The following is an 18,548-nucleotide window of genomic DNA, read 5'->3' on the forward strand; positions in this document are numbered from 1 at the left end:
ATTAAATGGCCATGAAAAGGGAAAAATGGGGGCTGGGAAAGAAGAACCAGAGCATGAATGAGGAGAAGGAGTGGGGAATGCACAGAGTAATAACTGAGGAAAATGTAGGGATTGCTCAGAAAATTACTTGAATGAATGATATAAAAGGGATTGAAGGGAGGATGAATGAAAGGTTGGGAAGAGAGGATGAATAAAGAGAAAATAGGCATTGCCGAGGTGATAGATCAAATGAGGAAAAGGTAGGGATTGAGAAGGAATGAAGAGAGTTTGAATGAAAGTAGCGATTAAACGGGTAATGAAAGGGGGAATGAAGAGATGGTGGGGATTGTAGGGAAAGAGAATGAATGGAGAGAATGTAGGGATTGGGAAGGAAATTGAATGAATGAAGGAAGGAAAAGTAGATAATGAATAGAGAATAAATGAGGAAAAAGTAGGCAATATGAAGGGATGAGGAGGACAAAAGGTAGGGATCATCCAGGTAATAGAGAGCAAGGGGAAGGGTAGGGATTGGGAGGGAATGAAGGGGGTGAATGATGAGAATGTAGGGATTAAATGGTAATGAAGGGGGAAGAAGAGGAAATGTGGGGATTGAGGGAGGAAGGAAGGGATTGTAGAGAATGAACAGAAGATGAATGAGGGAAAGGTAGGGATTGTAGAGAATGAACAGCCTCTGCGTAGGGATCAGACAGAAAGAATAAGGAAAGGGGAATGAAGAGAAGATGAATCAGGAGGAAGAAGGGATGACATGGCCAGGAAGAAGAAAAGTGGGGATTGTGAAAGAATAAACAGATGAATGAGGGAAATGTAGGGAATGTAGGGAATGAGCAGCGTGTGAATGTGTGGAAGGGGCATTGTGTGATGAATGAATGAATGAGGGAGAAGTAGGGATCACAGAGGAATAAAAAGAGGAGGATTGAGAAGAGAAGGATCAGAAAGAATGAAGAAATCAGCTTATGGCGTTGGCTCAGTGAGGCTCAGACAAACCTACCATAGAGGAAGACCACACAGGCAGAGCGTTTCCTGCAGCCACCACTAGGGGGAGCTCTCTATATACAGATTGATACAGCTCCCACTGAGTTCAATGCTAGCTGTATAAATTCATAAGCAGTGAGCTCCCCCTATTGGTGGCTGCAGGTACGTAGAATTTTTTGCCTATGTGAGGAGAGCATTATCCTCCAGCCACCATTAGGGGGAGCTAATGCTGATGATGCAGCTAGCATTGAGCTCAATGGGAGCTCTATACTTCTGTATGTAGAGAGCTCCCCCTAGTGGTGGCAGCACACAGCTAGAATTTTATGCTGATACCAAGGGAACTACTGATGTATGATTATCAGCTGGGGCGCTGGGTGACAGACCTGTGCTAGAAATCTCCCAAGTGACTCACCCCCTTATTTTACCCCCACATGCCTCTGATCAGGATGAGACTGTGACTGTCTGTGGAATTCAGGGAGAGCTGACAACTGTGCCCTGAGTCGCTGCTATTCTTAGTCAGTGGCGCTTCCCCGAGCGGCCTGCAGGTGGCGGTGCTGAGACTCCTCTGCCCTGTTCTTTCAGGCGATGCCAGGGCTGGGTGACGTCACGGAGGGGGGGGGGCGGGGCCTCGGCATGCCCTGTATATAAGGCAGCAGCTGGCAGAGTTTTGTCAATGAACCGCTGAGACTCGCGGGTGATCTGTGGCTCCGGGCAGCCTGGCACCAGCACAACCCCCTGCCCACAGCGTGACCGAGGATCCCTGGTCCTGTGCCCCCTGGACAATGCCCGCCGCCCTCTGCCCGGGAGCCCTGCTGCTGCTGGCGGCCACTGCCTGCGCCCTGAGGACGGTGAGTGCCGCGGCTATTTCTGGATGGGAGACCCCCACCCCCACCGCCAAAGTGACATTGACTACTGACCGTGGGCATGCTGAGAGTTGTTGTCCCTCAGCAGCGCAGCATATACTGAAGAATGTTGTAGGACTACAAATCCCAGCATTGCTGCTAGAGCATGCTGGGAGTTGCAGTCCCTAAGCAGCCTGGCATGTTATAATCCTGTCCTTCCCAATGAGTGCTGTAGAACTATACATCCCAGCACTACTACTGCTGGGCATGCTGGGGGTTGTAGTTCCGCAGCTGATAGACTAGACTTTAACATTGTCTAAAGAATGTTGTAGGACTACAAATCCCAGCATTACTGCCAGAACTTGCTGGGAGTTGTAGTTCCTAAGCAGCCTAGCATGTTATAATCTTGTCCTTCCCAATGAATGCTGTAGAACTACACGTCCCAGCACTTCCACTGCTGATTGTGGACATGTTGGGGGTTGTATTTCCTGAGCTGCATATGATCGTGTCTAATGAATGTTACAGGACTACAAATCCCAGCCTTGCAGCCGGAGCATGCTGGGAGTTGTAGTTCCTATGCAGCCTAGCATGAAATTATAATCTTATCCTTCCTAACGAGTGCTGTAGGACTACACATCCCAGCACTACTTCTGCTCTTTACTCGGGCGTGGACATGCTGGGGGTTGTAGTTCCTCAGCCACATAGCATTCTTTTATCAGTACAGTGGACCTGAAGCGTCAGCATTCCCAATGAGGCGCTGTGGAACTACAAATCCCAGCATGGCAGCCCCCCCCCCTCTTTATTTAGCTAGCAGCTGCACAGACATGCTGGGAGTTGTAGTTCCTCAGCTTTATAGATATTCTAAGACTGATGAGTACCAGATCCCAACGGTACTCTGGATCTGCTGAGGGTTGTAGTTCCTCGGCAGATGTACAGGTTATTGGGCAGTGACCCCCTGATTGTGATCAGATGTTGGGGGACTACAGCTCCCATCATTCCTTGTATCTCTCTCTTCATTGGCTTGTACAGGCGAGGAGTTGCTGTGCACTGGTCCGCAGAGCTTGCATTCGTTTAGAGACGTTGGGGGGGGGGGGGGGGGCGTTCCCTTTTTGCGGCGCCCCCTCCCACGTGTCTGCGGGGGGACGATGGGAAACAATCCCTTCTTTCTGGTCTGCCATTAGTGATTTCCTCCCCGGCTTTATTATAATCAATGACTTTGTTGTGATGCGGAGATCAAAGTCTCTTTATTGCGGCTGCTGATTGGTGGGGGGCCGGCGGAGCGCTGGGGCCCATTAACCCCTTCCGTGCCGTCTCAGTGGGAAAGCATTCCCCAGTACCTGGAAATTCCGTTGTTTTACTCATCTGTCCCTGGAAAAGCTGGGTGGCAACCAAAAAGTGCATAACTCGTCCGAAATTTTGGGTGAAGCGCCCCCCCCCTCAGTGGATGGCATCGTAGCTTTGCATTTGGTTTAGAACCACAAGTGCCAGCATGTCCTGCCAGCTGCAGAGGTTGTCAGTCTGTGCTGGGACTGGTAGAGACCATGTCTACTAAACAGGGTTATCACTGTGGGTGGCATTATAAAGGTGGGCCAGGAAGGGTGGCAGATGCCACCCCACCTAGAAAATGAAAGGGTGTGTCCCTTTAAGGAAAGCTGGGTGATTCCTGACTGGTGACCTGCCTTTTACTTCGTGCCCACTATAAATACCAGGCGTCAGGTTTGTAAACAGCGGGCGCCGCTCTCGCCCTCTGCGTCCTTGTGTAGATCACATTTCAAGGGACTCGGCGCGAGGATTTGATATTCTTCTCGACGTGAGATCCTGAAGGAAAAACATCCGATGGGAAGACCCCACATTCCTGCATTGAGTGACTGACCGGGTGGGGGGGCTCCGTAAGGCCTCCATGGGCTCAACCGATGTATGACCCATAGATTGCCCCCTCCGGGAAAAATATATATGCAAACAAGCTCATCCAGCTGCCTATGGGAACGGTTAACCCTTACAGCTCCCTCACACTACTTTTCCGATCCCCCTGAGCGGCGATATAGCTACCATTTAGGAGTTTGGGAAAGCTGGGTGATGGTGGGCGTATTTGTGGCCATGCTGGTTCCAGTCCGTTCCTAGAAAGCTGGGTGGCAACCAATAGGACTGCCCATGCATTTCCAGTAGGTTTGGATATGACATTGCAGCAGATTTGCCGTTCAGAAGCTTGGAAGAGCTGTGTGGTCAGCCGCATTGGAGGGCTTGTCGGCGGTACAACCTCCGAGCTGCCCCAGTCATTGAATTCTCATTACAGAATGACCCTTCATCTAGGGTTCCCCTGGTGACCCCTGTGACCTTCTGTACTCAGCTGCCGCTGGCGGCGGTCCAGGCGTCCCCTCTGCTGGGTATCACTCACTGCATGATGCTCCGGGGTGGGGGAGTTCAGCTCTGGGAGTGTTTGGAATATCAGGTTTTTCAGATTTTGTCTTGCAAGATTCCTCCTGTACTCCTATAACTACTACTGGCAGCCATCGGGCCCGGCTTTCCAGACACCCTGAAAGGCTACGTTGCTATCTGGGTTTATATACTAAGGGTGTGTTCACACACTGGGGTAACGTGGGGTACAAGCTGCTACCACGAAGAGGAGCCACACACAAAAAAACGAGGGAAACCCACATTTGCATAGAGATTCCATCCAGAGTAATACCGCATTAGATTGAGAAGGTCTTGGTGTCAGTCTTCACTGTAGCTCTCACATTCTTTTTATGGATCAGGCGGCTCAGGATGAGCAGGAGACCGGTTAAGGGATATATAATATTTTCTAGGCGCCCGTGTTACATCTCACCAGCTAGTGCGCTAAATGTGGGTGGCATTGTGCAGTTAATAGGCAACACGTGGCATGGCGGGGTAAGTGGCTTACTTGGCAGGAGATCAGGGTGCCCGGCCACGGACCCTGGATCATCACCAAATTCCTGGTGTGGTGGGAAGAATGCCCTCAGGGCTACGCGGCTGGCGGGGATGGATGGTGCCATCTTCGTTCATTGAAGATGTGACTGTGATGCTGGCCCTCCTTGGCAATGTTATGTTCACACCGTACGATGTTGCCGTGTGGTACTATCAGGCCTGGCGAGGAGGCACTGTATGGCACTACTGCTATGTTGGTTCTTTATGGGTGTGGTAATACAGGGCAGACATATAGGGGGAGGTTTATCAAACTGGTATAAAGCTGCGTGCCCATAGCAACCAATCAGATTCCACCTTTCATTTTCCAAAGGAGCTGTGAAAAATATAAGGTGGAATCTGATTGGTCGCTTCAGGCAAGTAGGCCAGTTCTACCTGACACCAGTTTGATAAATCTCCCCCATAATGTATGGCGATGTGTTGGTACTTTTGGGGTTTGGCAGTGTTATGGGGGCTCTGTATGGCTCTACATTGGTACTGTATGGGTATAGTAGTAGTATTGTGTAGGCTCTGTATGGCACTGTATGGGTACGGCAGTATTCTGTATGCACTCTATGGGTATGGCAGTGTTATGTAGGCTCTGCATGGCACTACATTGGTGCTCTATGGGTATGGCAGTATTGTGTAAGCTGTTTATGGCTCTACATTGGTACTCTATGGGTAAGGCAGTATTGTGTAGGCTGTATGGCTCTACATTGGTACTCTATGGGTATGGCAGTATTGTGTAGGCTGTATGGCTCTACATTGGTGCTCTATGGGTATGGCAGTATTGTGTAGGCTGTATGGCTCTACATTGGTACTCTATGGGTATGGCAGTATTGTGTAGGCTGTATGGCTCTACATTGGTGCTCTATGGGTATGGCAGTATTGTGTAGGCTGTATGGCTCTACATTGATATTCCATGAGTATGGCAGTATTGTGTAGGCTGTATGGCTCTACATTGGTACTCTATGGGTATGGCAGTATTGTGTAGGCTGTATGGCTCTACATTGGTACTCTATGGGTATTGCAGTATTGTGTAGGCTGTATGGCTCTACATTGGTACTCTATGAGTATGGCAGTATTGTGTAAGCTCTGTATGGCTCTACATTGGTACTCTATGGGTATGGCAGTATTGTGTAGGCTGTATGGCTCTACATTGGTACTGTATGGGTATGGCAGTATTGTGTAGGCTGTATGGCTCTACATTGGTACTCTATGGGTATGGCAGTATTGTGTAGGCTGTATGGCTCTACATTGGTACTCTATGGGTATGGCAGTATTGTGTAGGCTGTATGGCTCTACATTGGTACTCTATGGGTATGGCAGTATTGTGTAAGCTGTATGGCTCTACATTGGTACTCTATGGGTAAGGCAGTATTGTGTAGGCTGTATGGCTCTCCATTGGTACTCTATGGGTATGGCAGTATTGTGTAAGCTGTATGGCTCTCCATTGGTACTCTATGGGTATGGCAGTATTGTGTAAGCTGTATGGCTCTACATTGGTACTCTATGGGTAAGGCAGTATTGTGTAGGCTGTATGGCTCTACATTGGTACTCTATGGGTATGGCAGTATTGTGTAAGCTCTGTATGGCTCTACATTGGTACTCTATGGGTATGGCAGTATTGTGTAGGCTGTATGGCTCTACATTGGTACTCTATGGGTATGGCAGTATTGTGTAGGCTGTATGGCTCTACATTGGTACTCTATGGGTATGGCAGTATTGTGTAGGCTGTATGGCTCTACATTGGTACTCTATGGGTATGGCAGTATTGTGTAAGCTCTGTATGGCTCTACATTGGTACTCTGAGTATGGTTGTATTCTTACTTTTTTCCTTGAGACAGTTTTCATCATCTGATACTTTATTTTGCAGCTGGTCCTATTACTAATGTTATGTCCTAACCTGTGGCTTGTGTTTCATGTAAGATATTTCTGAAGAAAATCCGGGAATGCTGTCAGTGCGGGCGGTTATCTGGCCGTCACCATCGGGAGGTTACGTTTTTCATATTCATCATGTAGATAAGGCCTTTTTCACACGACCGTATGGCTTTTTCAGTGTTTTGCGGTCCGTTTCTCAAAGATCTGTTGTTCTGTTTTTTGTTTCCGTTTTTCCGTATGGCATATACAGTAATTACATAGAAACAATTGGGCTGGGCATAACATTTTCAATAAATATTATTTTTTTTATTTTTTATTTTTTTTGCAGACCCATTGACTTGAATGGAGCCATGGAACGTGATTTGCGGGCAATAATAGGACATGTTCTATCTTGGAACGGAAATACGGAATGCTTTCCGTTTTTATATATATATTTTTTGTGAAACTATTGAAATGAATGGTTCCGTATACGGAACGCAAAAAACGGCCCGGAAAAAGAAAACGGTTGTGTGAAAGAGGCCTAATAGGGAGACTTTTGAGTCGTAGCGGCTCGGATCGTACTGCCTATCAAGTGAGGAGAGGCTTAGATACATGGCTCAGCAGACATGAAGGGGTTAGATACCATCTGTATCACATGTGATATGCTTAGATTCAGCATACAGTATCACACATGATCGCATTAGATACACCAAGTCAGCAGTCAGACTGCTCAGACGTATCAAACATAAAACGCTTAGATACCCAGGCTTAGCAGTCATCATCAATCATGATAGACTTAGATGCAGCAGCTCAGCAGGCAGCATAATATATATATATATATAGCGGTAATATTTTCTGGAAACTGCTAGATGCTATTTTTAATCGTGGCAGAACTGTGCGGTCGGAGTAAATATTTTCCTCGTCTTTCCCTCTTCTTACCTTTTTTCCAGTCCTGAACTGGTTATCATAACACGAGTAGTAAAGTGGCGCTCTGTTAATCCCACAGTCACAGTTCCTGCCCTGTCCAAATCCTGTGAGTGATGCCAGGTCTGAGGCGGAGCTGCTATGAGTCAGCCGGTCACGTGCCCCTTTGTTTATGCCAGTCTTTGGCTGCCCGTGCAGGAATTAGATGTAACTTGAGAATTAAACTAAGAATTTACAGGTTTCACATTAACTAAATGTGCGACATCCACAGCGGCGGAGAACCACAAGCTAAAGATAGATTCCTAGCAGAGTCCATCTTTATAACATCTCTGACTGGATTTTATCTCTGCTACCTCTGATAACCAGTACCAAGTGGGCATCATGTCTGCTACCGTAATACTGCCTCCTATGTACAGGAATATAACTACTATAATACTGCCTCCTATGTACAGGAATATAACTACTATAATACTGCTCCTATGTACAGGAATATAACTACTATAATACTGCTCCTATGTACAAGAATATAACTACTATAATACTGCTCCTATGTACAAGAATATAACTACTATAATACTGCTCCTATGTACAAGAATATAACTACTATAATACTGCCTCCTATGTACAAGAATATAACTACTATAATACTGCTCCTATGTACAAGAATATAACTACTATAATACTGCTCCTATGTACAAGAATATAACTACTGTAATACTGCTCCTATGTACAAGAATATAACTACTATAATACTGCTCCTATGTACAAGAATATAACTACTATAATACTGTTCCTATGTACAAGAATATAACTACTGTAATACTGCTCCTATGTACAAGAATATAACTACTATAATACTGCCTCCTATGTACAAGAATATAACTACTATAATACTGCTCCTATGTACAAGAATATAACTACTATAATACTGTCTCCTATGTACAAGAATATAACTACTATAATACTGCTCCTATGTACAAGAATATAACTAATATAATACTGCTCCTATGTACAAGAATATAACTACTATAATACTGCTCCTATGTACAAGAATATAACTACTATAATACTGCCTCCTATGTACAGGAATATAACTACTATAATACTGCTCCTATGTACAAGAATATAACTACTATAATACTGCCTCCTATGTACAAGAATATAACTACTATAATACTGCTCCTATGTACAAGAATATAACTACTATAATACTACTCCTATGTACAAGAATATAACTACTATAATACTGCTCCTATGTACAAGAATATAACTACTATAATACTACTCCTATGTACAAGAATATAACTACTATAATACTGCTCCTATGTACAAGAATATAACTACTATAATACTACCTCCTATATACAAGAATATAACTACTATAATACTACCTCCTATGTACAAGAATATAACTACTATAATACTGCCTCCTATGTACAAGAATATAACTACTATAATACTGCTCCTATGTACAAGAATATAACTACTATAATACTGCCTCCTATGTACAAGAATATAACTACTATAATACTGCTCCTATGTACAAGAATATAACTACTATAATACTGCCTCCTATGTACAAGAATATAACTACTATAATACTGCCTCCTATGTACAAGAATATAACTACTATAATACTGCTCCTATGTACAAGAATATAACTACTATAATACTGCTCCTATGTACAAGAATATAACTACTATAATACTGCCTCCTATGTACAAGAATATAACTACTATAATACTGCTCCTATGTACAAGAATATAACTACTATAATACTGCCTCCTATGTACAAGAATATAACTACTATAATACTACCTCCTATGTACAGGACTATAACTACTATAATACTGCCTCCTATGTACAAGAATATAACTACTATAATACTGCCTCCTATGTACACGAATATAACTACTATAATACTGCCTCCTATGTACAAGAATATAACTACTATAATACTGCCTCCTATGTACAAGAATATAACTACTATAATACTGCTCCTATGTACAAGAATATAACTACTATAATACTGCTCCTATGTACAAGAATATAACTACTATAATACTGCTCCTATGTACAAGAATATAACTACTATAATACTGCTCCTATGTACAAGAATATAACTACTATAATACTGCTCCTATGTACAAGAATATAACTACTATAATACTGCTCCTATGTACAAGAATATAACTACTATAATACTGCTCCTATGTACAAGAATATAACTACTATAATACTGCCTGCTATGTACAAGAATATAACTACTATAATACTGCCTCCTATGTACAAGAATAGAACTGCTATAATACTGCCTCCTATGTACAAGAATAGAACTGCTATAATACTGCTGCCCCTGTGAATAAGAATATACATTCAGAGTGAATGTTCCTTGCAGTATTCTTCGCAGCAGGTTATTTGATCTCTCTTCCTCAGACCTGACATTATATTGTTATCCGCTACGATACGGTGTTAATATCCTCGTCCACTATAACGTCGCTCGTGTGGTTTTCAGTAACGCTCTATGGCTCCACATTACACATGTAAGGGCTGTTGATGAACATGGCTGCCCAGTTGTCAGTCACCATTCGCTGAGTAAACTGCTCCCTCACAAGGTCAGATGAGTATTTGGCGCTGGATGGTTGCAGCGCTCTCGGGTGCATTGTCGGAGATGTCATTGTCCTTCTGCTTCTCGCTACAATCCTGTGCCCAATGTTACCATTACATTTCCCACAATGCAATAGTGTACAGCATGCTGCGGGCAGACACTGAATCAGCAGGGGCTGCAGGGATATGTGAGGTCTTGGATGTGAATAGAGTCTAGGCTGCTTTGTCACTCAAAGTGTTTTGTGCTTTCTCTAAGGGGGAACCATCGTGCCCATCAACCTGCCTCTGCCCCAAGACACCCTCTACGTGTGCCCCTGGCATCAGCCTGGTAACGGACAGCTGTGGATGCTGCAAGGTCTGTGCCCGTCAGTACAACCAGGACTGCGATCTGAGACATCCCTGTGATCACATCAAGGGCCTGCACTGTGACTTTGGGGCTGACCCTTCATCAACCAGGGGCATCTGCCGTGGTAGGTAGCGATCCAACTCTCATCCTGCTACTATCTAGGGTGCGAGATAAGGGGCTGCCTGATGCCTTCAAAGCTCTTTATCTTTGTGGGACTATGGGTTCTAGAAATCGCCTCTCTGAGACCCTTGAATAGTCCCATGAAATTGCCCTGACTCTAGGCAAGCAGGAGTCCAGTGGGCGGGGGCCACAGAAACGCACATACAAGAATATAGCTTCAATAGGCTGTGAGATAAGGGGCTGCCTGATGCCTTCGGCACTCCTTATCTCTGTGGAACTATGGGTCAAGTAAATGAAGTGTAACATATCCCACCATTTGTCGTCTCTCTCCCAGTAGGCTACGCAACATACTGTAGTGGAGCCTATGGGGGCGGGGGGATGACCAAGGATCGAATGTGCTACATTTTAATGAACCTGACCAATAGCTCCACAAAGATAAGCAGCACAGAAGACATCAGGCAGCCCCTTATCTCGCACCCTATTGAAGCAATATTCTTGTATGTGCGTTTGTGGCCCCACCCACTGGACTCTTGCTTGCTTTGAGTCAGGTCTATGTCATGGAACTTCTCAAGGGTCTCAGAGAGGGGACATTTTCAGCCCCCCAATCGGGCATTTCTAGACCCCCATAGTTCCACAGAGAAGAGCAGCACCAAAGGCATCAGGGAGCCCCTTATCTCGCACCCTATTGTGGGTTTCTGTGGCCCCGCCCACTGGACTCTTGCTTGCTTTTAGTCCGGGCTATTTTTTATGGGACTTCTTAAAGGGCTCTGAGAGGGGACCTTTTTAAGCCCTCTAATTTGGGTATTTCTAGAAGAGGACAGAATTGGCACCATACCCACAGTTAGGGCATCCGTCAGGCTGGGCACCTTTGCTCTGGGCGCACCTCTAGCAATGTTTATCACCCGTAAAAATTGGCTATAACATGGAGCCCTGAAGCGGAATAATTAGGCTTGGCTGGGGACCCAGTTTAGGGTGTAATTGCATTTAGATTTGCACCTCTCTTACCTATCACAACTCATTAGTAGAAGATGAGCTCGATGTCCGCCAGGCAATAAGCTGGTATTTGGCTGCGGTTCTGAAGAGCAGATATAATCTAAGTCAACACCGCACCTGGCAAGACGTCTCGCCAGCTATCGTCTGCAGATAACCCGCCCTGGGACTGTAAACACTTGGGCTCTGCTCCACCAGTATAATGGCCCTGAACCTTTATAATTCCGAAGCGCTGGCACTGCCCGCCTTCTTCTAACGAGCACGGTGTTTCCAAGAGGCAGACGTTGATTTCACACAATGTTCTTGTGGGCGTAGAAGTTTACTGCGGATCGCGTTACGAGGCTCCCAGATCGTAACCGCCTGACCCCGTGGTGACTTCAGAGTAATTCTTGGACTTTGGTTATCTTAAAGGAACATGTGTGAAATATTTAAAGGGACCCCTTCATCTTGAGATGCTTCTGGGATGGCCTTCTAAACAAATTCCAAGGTCACGGCCCAATGAGTCACTAATGAAAGGGGTCGTACCAGGGTCCACACAAATTTAAAGAGGTTTACTTTGGGATACTCCTAGAGCGATGGGGGCCCGAATGACTAAAGGGGTTTTGGTACGTTTGGTAGTGGTTGTGTCCAGTATTGCAGCTCACTTCACTTGCAGTACCAGACACAGCCACTACTAAATGTCCGGCACTGTGTAGTGGACACTGTGGCCCCTTCAGTTAGCGGATTGTTAGGGTGGTCGAGAGTTGGGCCCCCTCGATCAGATATTGATGGCGCCTCATTGCTGCTGGCCCCCTTTACATCACCCTTAAGTAGCCAAACACATTGGCCATACCTGCCCAGTTTTAGGAGGACAAGCACACAGTCTTATAGATAGGGGGGCCTCCCAACTCTCCACTGACAGTGAAAGGTTGGGCATGTTGGATTTCAGTCATCCAATCCTTTTGCTCTCAGAAGATAAGCTGCCACCAAAGGTGTCTGATAGGAGCTTTCTCCCCTGTTCAGATTATAGACACAAGCTGAACATGCATGTGTATGGGGGAATAGGGTGAGATAGCTGCCAGCCCAAAGAGCATTTGGCCAACAGCTATCTGAGTCTATGGTCAGCCTTATTTTTCCATCCTTAGAAACCTCCTCCAAGTAGGACAAAGTGGTTTGGTTCTTCCCAGGACTTCAAAGCCCTTGGGATTTAGGTCATATTAAGTCCATTTCTAATGGTAGGCCCATCCATTTGTTCTCAATGTGTCACGCTGGAGTCCATCCTGGGGGCACAAACTTTCCCTTATGTGATGACTGCATCTCTTCTTTCCAGGTCTCATAGACAATTTGATTCTAATATTGATATTTTTACATTCTCCAGCAAAGTCTGAAGGTCGTCCTTGTGAATTCTTCGGCCAAATCTATCAAAACGGAGAGAACTTTCAACCCAACTGCAAGCACCAGTGCTCGTGCATGGACGGAGTGGTGGGATGTATGCCCCTGTGTCCTCAGGAAATGGCCCTGCCTAGCGTGGATTGCATTAATCCCAGACTTGTGAAGGTCCCAGGACAGTGCTGTGAGGAGTGGATGTGTGATAGCAACCACATCTCAGAGGACTCGGGAGACACCACCATTGGAGACGTGGATGATATTTTAAAGTCATCTGAAGAAAACCTTGACCAGGAGGATGTGGAACCTGTATCCAGCAACGAGCTCATTACATTGGTCCGAAATGGATTTAAAGTGGAAGCAGGTAAGTTGTAGAGACTCCCTCATCGTAGAAGCACCAATTATGTATGTTCATCAATGGTGGACCTAGTGGTTTTTGCCTAATCTAACATGGACACATGGTGCTGTATAGACCAGGGGTACGCATATTTCCACTGGAAATTCTCAACCCATAGTTCAACATTTAAGACCTCATGGTTGCCACTATTGGGTTCATCAATGTCTTCAAAGCCCTAGAATATCTGTGGAGAAAGAAAACTGCAATCTGGGCAACTTTTCATTATTTTTAAAAACATTTCCACTTACAGGTCTGGGTCCTCACCCCCAACCAGATCGCTCCAGCTGTGCCATCCAAACAACCGAATGGTCTCAGTGCTCTAAATCCTGTGGCATGGGACTATCCTCCAGGATAACCAACGATAACCCTCAATGCAAGCTCATGAAGGAGACCCGCTTGTGCCAAATCCGGCCCTGCAAAGACCCATTACCATCCAAACCCAAGGTAAAGTGTTGTTGTTTTCTTCCTTTGTTGGGAGGAGGGGAGTGTATGGTACGGTGTTGCGCCCAGGGCAACTGGAGAGCTTTGCCAGTGTCCTATTGACCCATAATACACAACAACAACCAGATGGTTTATCTGAAAGAATATTTTATGGACCTGTAAACTCAGACCTTAAAAAGAATAGGCCCAGCTCTTATAGACTTGAACTTGGGGTTCTCCAACTTAACACTGTGACCAAGGGTTTGGCTTCATCCTGTACACCCAAAAAATATGGGCTTCCTATAAAATTGACCCTAAACAGATAGTGAGTCCATTGACTTTTTCATGTTTTGTAATTTGGTTCCTTTCTCCACCTAGAATGGGAAGAAATGCACAAGAACAAAGAAAGCCAAGCAAGCAATGCATTTCACCTATGCCGGCTGCACCAGCGTGCGTAGGTACAAGCCAAACTACTGTGGCTCCTGCACAGATGGCCGATGCTGCACCCCATCCAAAACTAGAACCATGAGGGTGCGCTTCCGTTGTGACGATGGAGACACTTTCCAGAAAAGCATGATGTGGATTGAAAAGTGCAGGTGCCACCAAAACTGTCCCTATCCCAACGAGTTATCTTACCCTCATTACCGGTTACACAATGATATCCACAAATTCACAGACTGAGTGGCCGAAATGGCTTTCTTGCAGACTTATGGGGTGGTGGCCTTGAAAACAAAATGGTTCCTCATCCTTCAAACTATTTCCAACTTGCAGGGCCCGACCACCCAAGATTGGGTAGTGATATAGTGGACAGTGCATCATGTTGTAAGTGGTCTAGTGATGCACTACTTTATCATTGACCCTCTTGAAAAAAATTCATGGAATGGAAGAGTGGCGCACGTCACGGGCTTCGCAGTGGTAGAGAGGCAGATTTATTCCAATGTGGCCGAAAAGATACATTAGCCGTAAAAGTTCAGCACAATTAGACTGTAGAGGAGTCCCGGACACGGGAAAATTCAGGGTATCTGTACAGTTGAGCAGTATTATGACATAGTGGACTGTAGACGTCCCACCAAGTCACTCATCGCATTGACAAGCTCTCGAGCTGTGGTGGTGATCCTCGGAGAACATGGTAAGATGTCTTCTGACTTCAGCTTATGAGGAGACCTCATGTCAACTTGATCTCCTATAAGTATCTGAGAAATAGTGTAGATAAGAGGAATGGTTGTATTGACGACCATTGTCAACAATGTAGACCTTGTAGATCATGACTTGTGTATCCCCTGAAGACCAAGACGAACCCAGTTAGGTTTAAGACATGGTTTAAGACCTGTTCGATTAGGATGGTCAAACACTGGTGGTCACCTTAAGACATGATCTAGTAACAGGACTAGTGAGACCTAGCTCAAAGGTAATTTTTGGGTTTGAAACGAGACAACATGAAGATCTTGAGAACTTCATGGGCTACTATTAACCCTAAAATGGGTCTCTCATGACCTGAAAGGGATGGTTCATTAAACTGAGGTTTCTATCTACAGACCGTTCAGGATTATTTTGTGTACCGCCCGCCATCTTTCAGGATGTGCATTTATGTGGTGATTGGTGGAGAAGGAACAGTCCTCATATGGTCTGATACTCCGAGAATCATAGAGGGGATTCTCTGAGACAGGAAATAAGGGAATTATAAACTACGATATGGTATAGTAGTTTTGCGGAAAGGCACTTTAATAAAAATTGGACCGTTTGCTGCTTTTTAAAACTCCTTCATTTGTTCATTGCCCCTTTGACCCAGGTAGGGGACATCCACCACAGGGTGGTGCTTTACTGAAAGTAAAGTTGAGGGAAGAGCATCAGCCAGGGAGCAACCAAAGAATTAGCAGTTATAAAGATAAAAAATGCAAAAAAATACAAAAAAATAAACAAGTATACAACCTATCATAATGGTCAGCAGTCAGGCATGGTCTACAAAAGCTGCTAAATGTATTTAAAAAAAATAATAATAATTAATCCCCCATCCATAAAAATTCAACACAACTGCAGTGTGTTAACCTCATATGGGGGTTTACTACATGACAGTAGGAACCAGTGACATCACAGATAATGCAGCCAATGAATGCTCCAGGAACCAGTGACTTTACTGCGATTCCAGCCAATTAAAATACTTTGAGCCTGTGACATCACTAGAGGCTTTACCAAGATTCGTATGAAACCCATAGCCATGCTTCTTTAATGAAATGAGTATCAAAACCTTTTAACTTGTGTCTGCCACCCACCCAAAAACCCATTAGCAATTTGGAAAAGTATTACCCTGTGACATCATGTTTACCAGTCACATGGTCATGTCATGTGACTTCAGTGTCTAATGGCCCTATAGCTGGATTAGGTTATACTTTCCAGCCAATTGGTGGGATATGAGGGCAAAAGTTTTAATACAAACCTATGGGTAATTGTGTCGATTTAATTCAACAAACGTGGCTAAATATTTAGCCAAAAATCCTACTAATGCTGGAAACCTCCCTTTAAGGGAGGGGTCAAATGAAAAAGGTTGGCATAGGTTCATAGAGATATATATTATCACACTGGGCAGTTATACTTTTGTTCAACCAGTTGGAGGTTATGCAGCACACAGTAGCGGTCGTAACTTATGACGAGTGGTCAAGTCTCCACCCCCTTCATATGCCACATTATGGTGCTTGCATTTCTCTAGGCCTTGCGATCAATACTGCCACCTGCGTGCCTTATGTTCTGAACAGGGGTGCAAATATTTTTGAAATGCTGAAAAAAAAAAAAAAAACTTAGGTGCCTTATAACCAACACGTGGCTTAAAGGCTATGTACACCTTTGGGGGCATTTTTTTTTTAAATTATTGTATTGTACTAATTTTCAGCTAAAAATAATTTTTTCAATTGGCCTTTATTTAAAATGTTGAGCCTTTCTCTCTGTACAGCCTTAAGATTCTCTATTAGCCAGCTGTCTGTTTTCACTCTGTTCCATCAGACAGCTCAGCTGACGGCTCCTTATCTCTGATCTCTGACATTAGAAACACTCATTGTAGCTCAATTCTTATCTTACCGATAAGAATGTGGCGTGAATAAATGTTCATGACCTTTTAGTAATTTAGAAATAAGGGTTATTAGATGACCGGCACAAAGTTAAAGTATGATTCACACAGCTAGACTGTTAACCCTTTGTTGTGACAGAATGGCTTAATATTTTTTAATAAAGACCAATTGAAAAAATGTTTTTTACCCCAAAATAAGTAAAATGCAATCATAAAAAAAAAAAATTGCCCCCGAAGGTGTACATAAGTGCACAGAAGGGGTGACAACTGCTTGTTTTCACTATGCAATATTTGCTTGCCGGTAGAGGTATACGCTTTGTGGTTTATATTCCCTCCATCTAATTTTTTGCCCCCTTTTTCCTTCTATGTTATGTTATGGAGGGCTAATTAGCATAACCCCGCCCACATTGCCTTCCCAAATAGTGATTAATGGACAGGTACGGTTGGCATAACAAGAAACGGGGATAATCCAGAGACCTATATGGACCCAGCCATTGGCAGGAAGCAGTTAGACTACTAAGCCACGCCCCTTGCACAATTTTCTGATGTGGTGACACGCTGATAACAGTGGGTTACCCCCCGCGGGGTGGGGCGTTGCCTGATTTGGCCTTGGTTTGTACATATGCTTTTAACCCTTTTATGGCTCTTGTGACTGTGATTTTAATATACACTTTTCTTGTATGTCCGTCAGTATTACAAGCTTTTATATGTAAATTAATATTAAAAAAAGGTGTTTTTAATTGTTTTGTTTTTGTCCGAGTCATGATTTGGAGATGTTTATGAATATTTGGAGTAAAGGGTATCTTCCACCAGGGTATCTTCCATACATTGGAACCTGAGGTGATTTTTCTAGAAAAATTACTCCTGAATGTATTTTTAAGGCCTCAAAATCTAGTACCATGATGCAACTGGGCTCCACTTTCAGACTTCTCAGACTGGGCCAGGCTTATGCCTAATTTAGAAGCTGGACCACTGTCACGTGCTGGAGACCCAAGGCAGACCTCCGGGACGTCATGCAAACAGGACACAGGCAAAACAGACCAAGGACCCACAGAGAACTTTATTACAAGTCTAATAAAAGCACATGACAGTAAGCAGGTTGGGCAATAGTGGTAGCACCTAACACACAACCAAGTGCACCGGCAGACCAGAGGCAAAACCCGGAGAGCCAGTGAGCCCCGTTCTTCACAGAGCCCCTCGAGGTGGGGATGAACTGGGCCGAGGGCTCACTGGTCGCACCTCCAGGAAGGTCCCGGTACACTTGGCCCCTACCTGCAGAGAACCAGGCTGGTGAAACCACCAGCGGAAAGACAACAAAACTGGAACCGAAGCAAACACAGGACATGGAACAGACAACGAGACGAACAGGAACCAGCACAGAAGCAGATGCCTGGACCCCAAGCGGAATGAAAGCATGGCAGTCTCAGGCAGAGCTGAACACAGACTAGAGATTCTCCCTCCGGAGAACCCAGGGACCCTCTCATAATGGCAGAACAAACACGGGATAGGAACAGTAGCAGAAAGGAACTACAGGCTATCAGATGCAGTAGAGCACTGCCAGGCTATCAGATGCAGGAGAGCACTGCCAGGCTGTCAGATGCAGTAGAGCACTGCCAGGCTATCGGATGCAGGAGAGCACTGCCAGGCTATCGGATGCAGGAGAGCACTGCCAGGCTGTCAGATGCAGGAGAGCACTACCAGGCTATCAGATGCAGGAGAGCACTGCCA

The 18,548-nt window shown here is 44.9% G+C and overlaps 1 protein-coding gene across 1 annotated transcript; it reads left to right on the top strand.

Moving 5' to 3' along the window:
* The first annotated feature begins 1,633 nt into the window (after positions 1-1,633).
* On the top strand, positions 1,634-16,891 carry LOC121009263 (CCN family member 1-like). The gene is made up of 5 exons (XM_040442260.1): positions 1,634-1,820; positions 10,381-10,594; positions 12,938-13,309; positions 13,593-13,786; positions 14,141-16,891. Exons 1-5 carry the CDS (start codon positions 1,755-1,757, stop codon positions 14,441-14,443), a joined length of 1,149 nt encoding a protein of 382 aa, XP_040298194.1. The 5' UTR covers positions 1,634-1,754; the 3' UTR covers positions 14,444-16,891.
* The last annotated feature ends 1,657 nt before the right edge of the window (positions 16,892-18,548 follow it).

Source organism: Bufo bufo, chromosome 8 (assembly GCF_905171765.1).
Source record: "Bufo bufo chromosome 8, aBufBuf1.1, whole genome shotgun sequence".
Taxonomy (NCBI): Eukaryota; Metazoa; Chordata; class Amphibia; order Anura; family Bufonidae; genus Bufo; species Bufo bufo.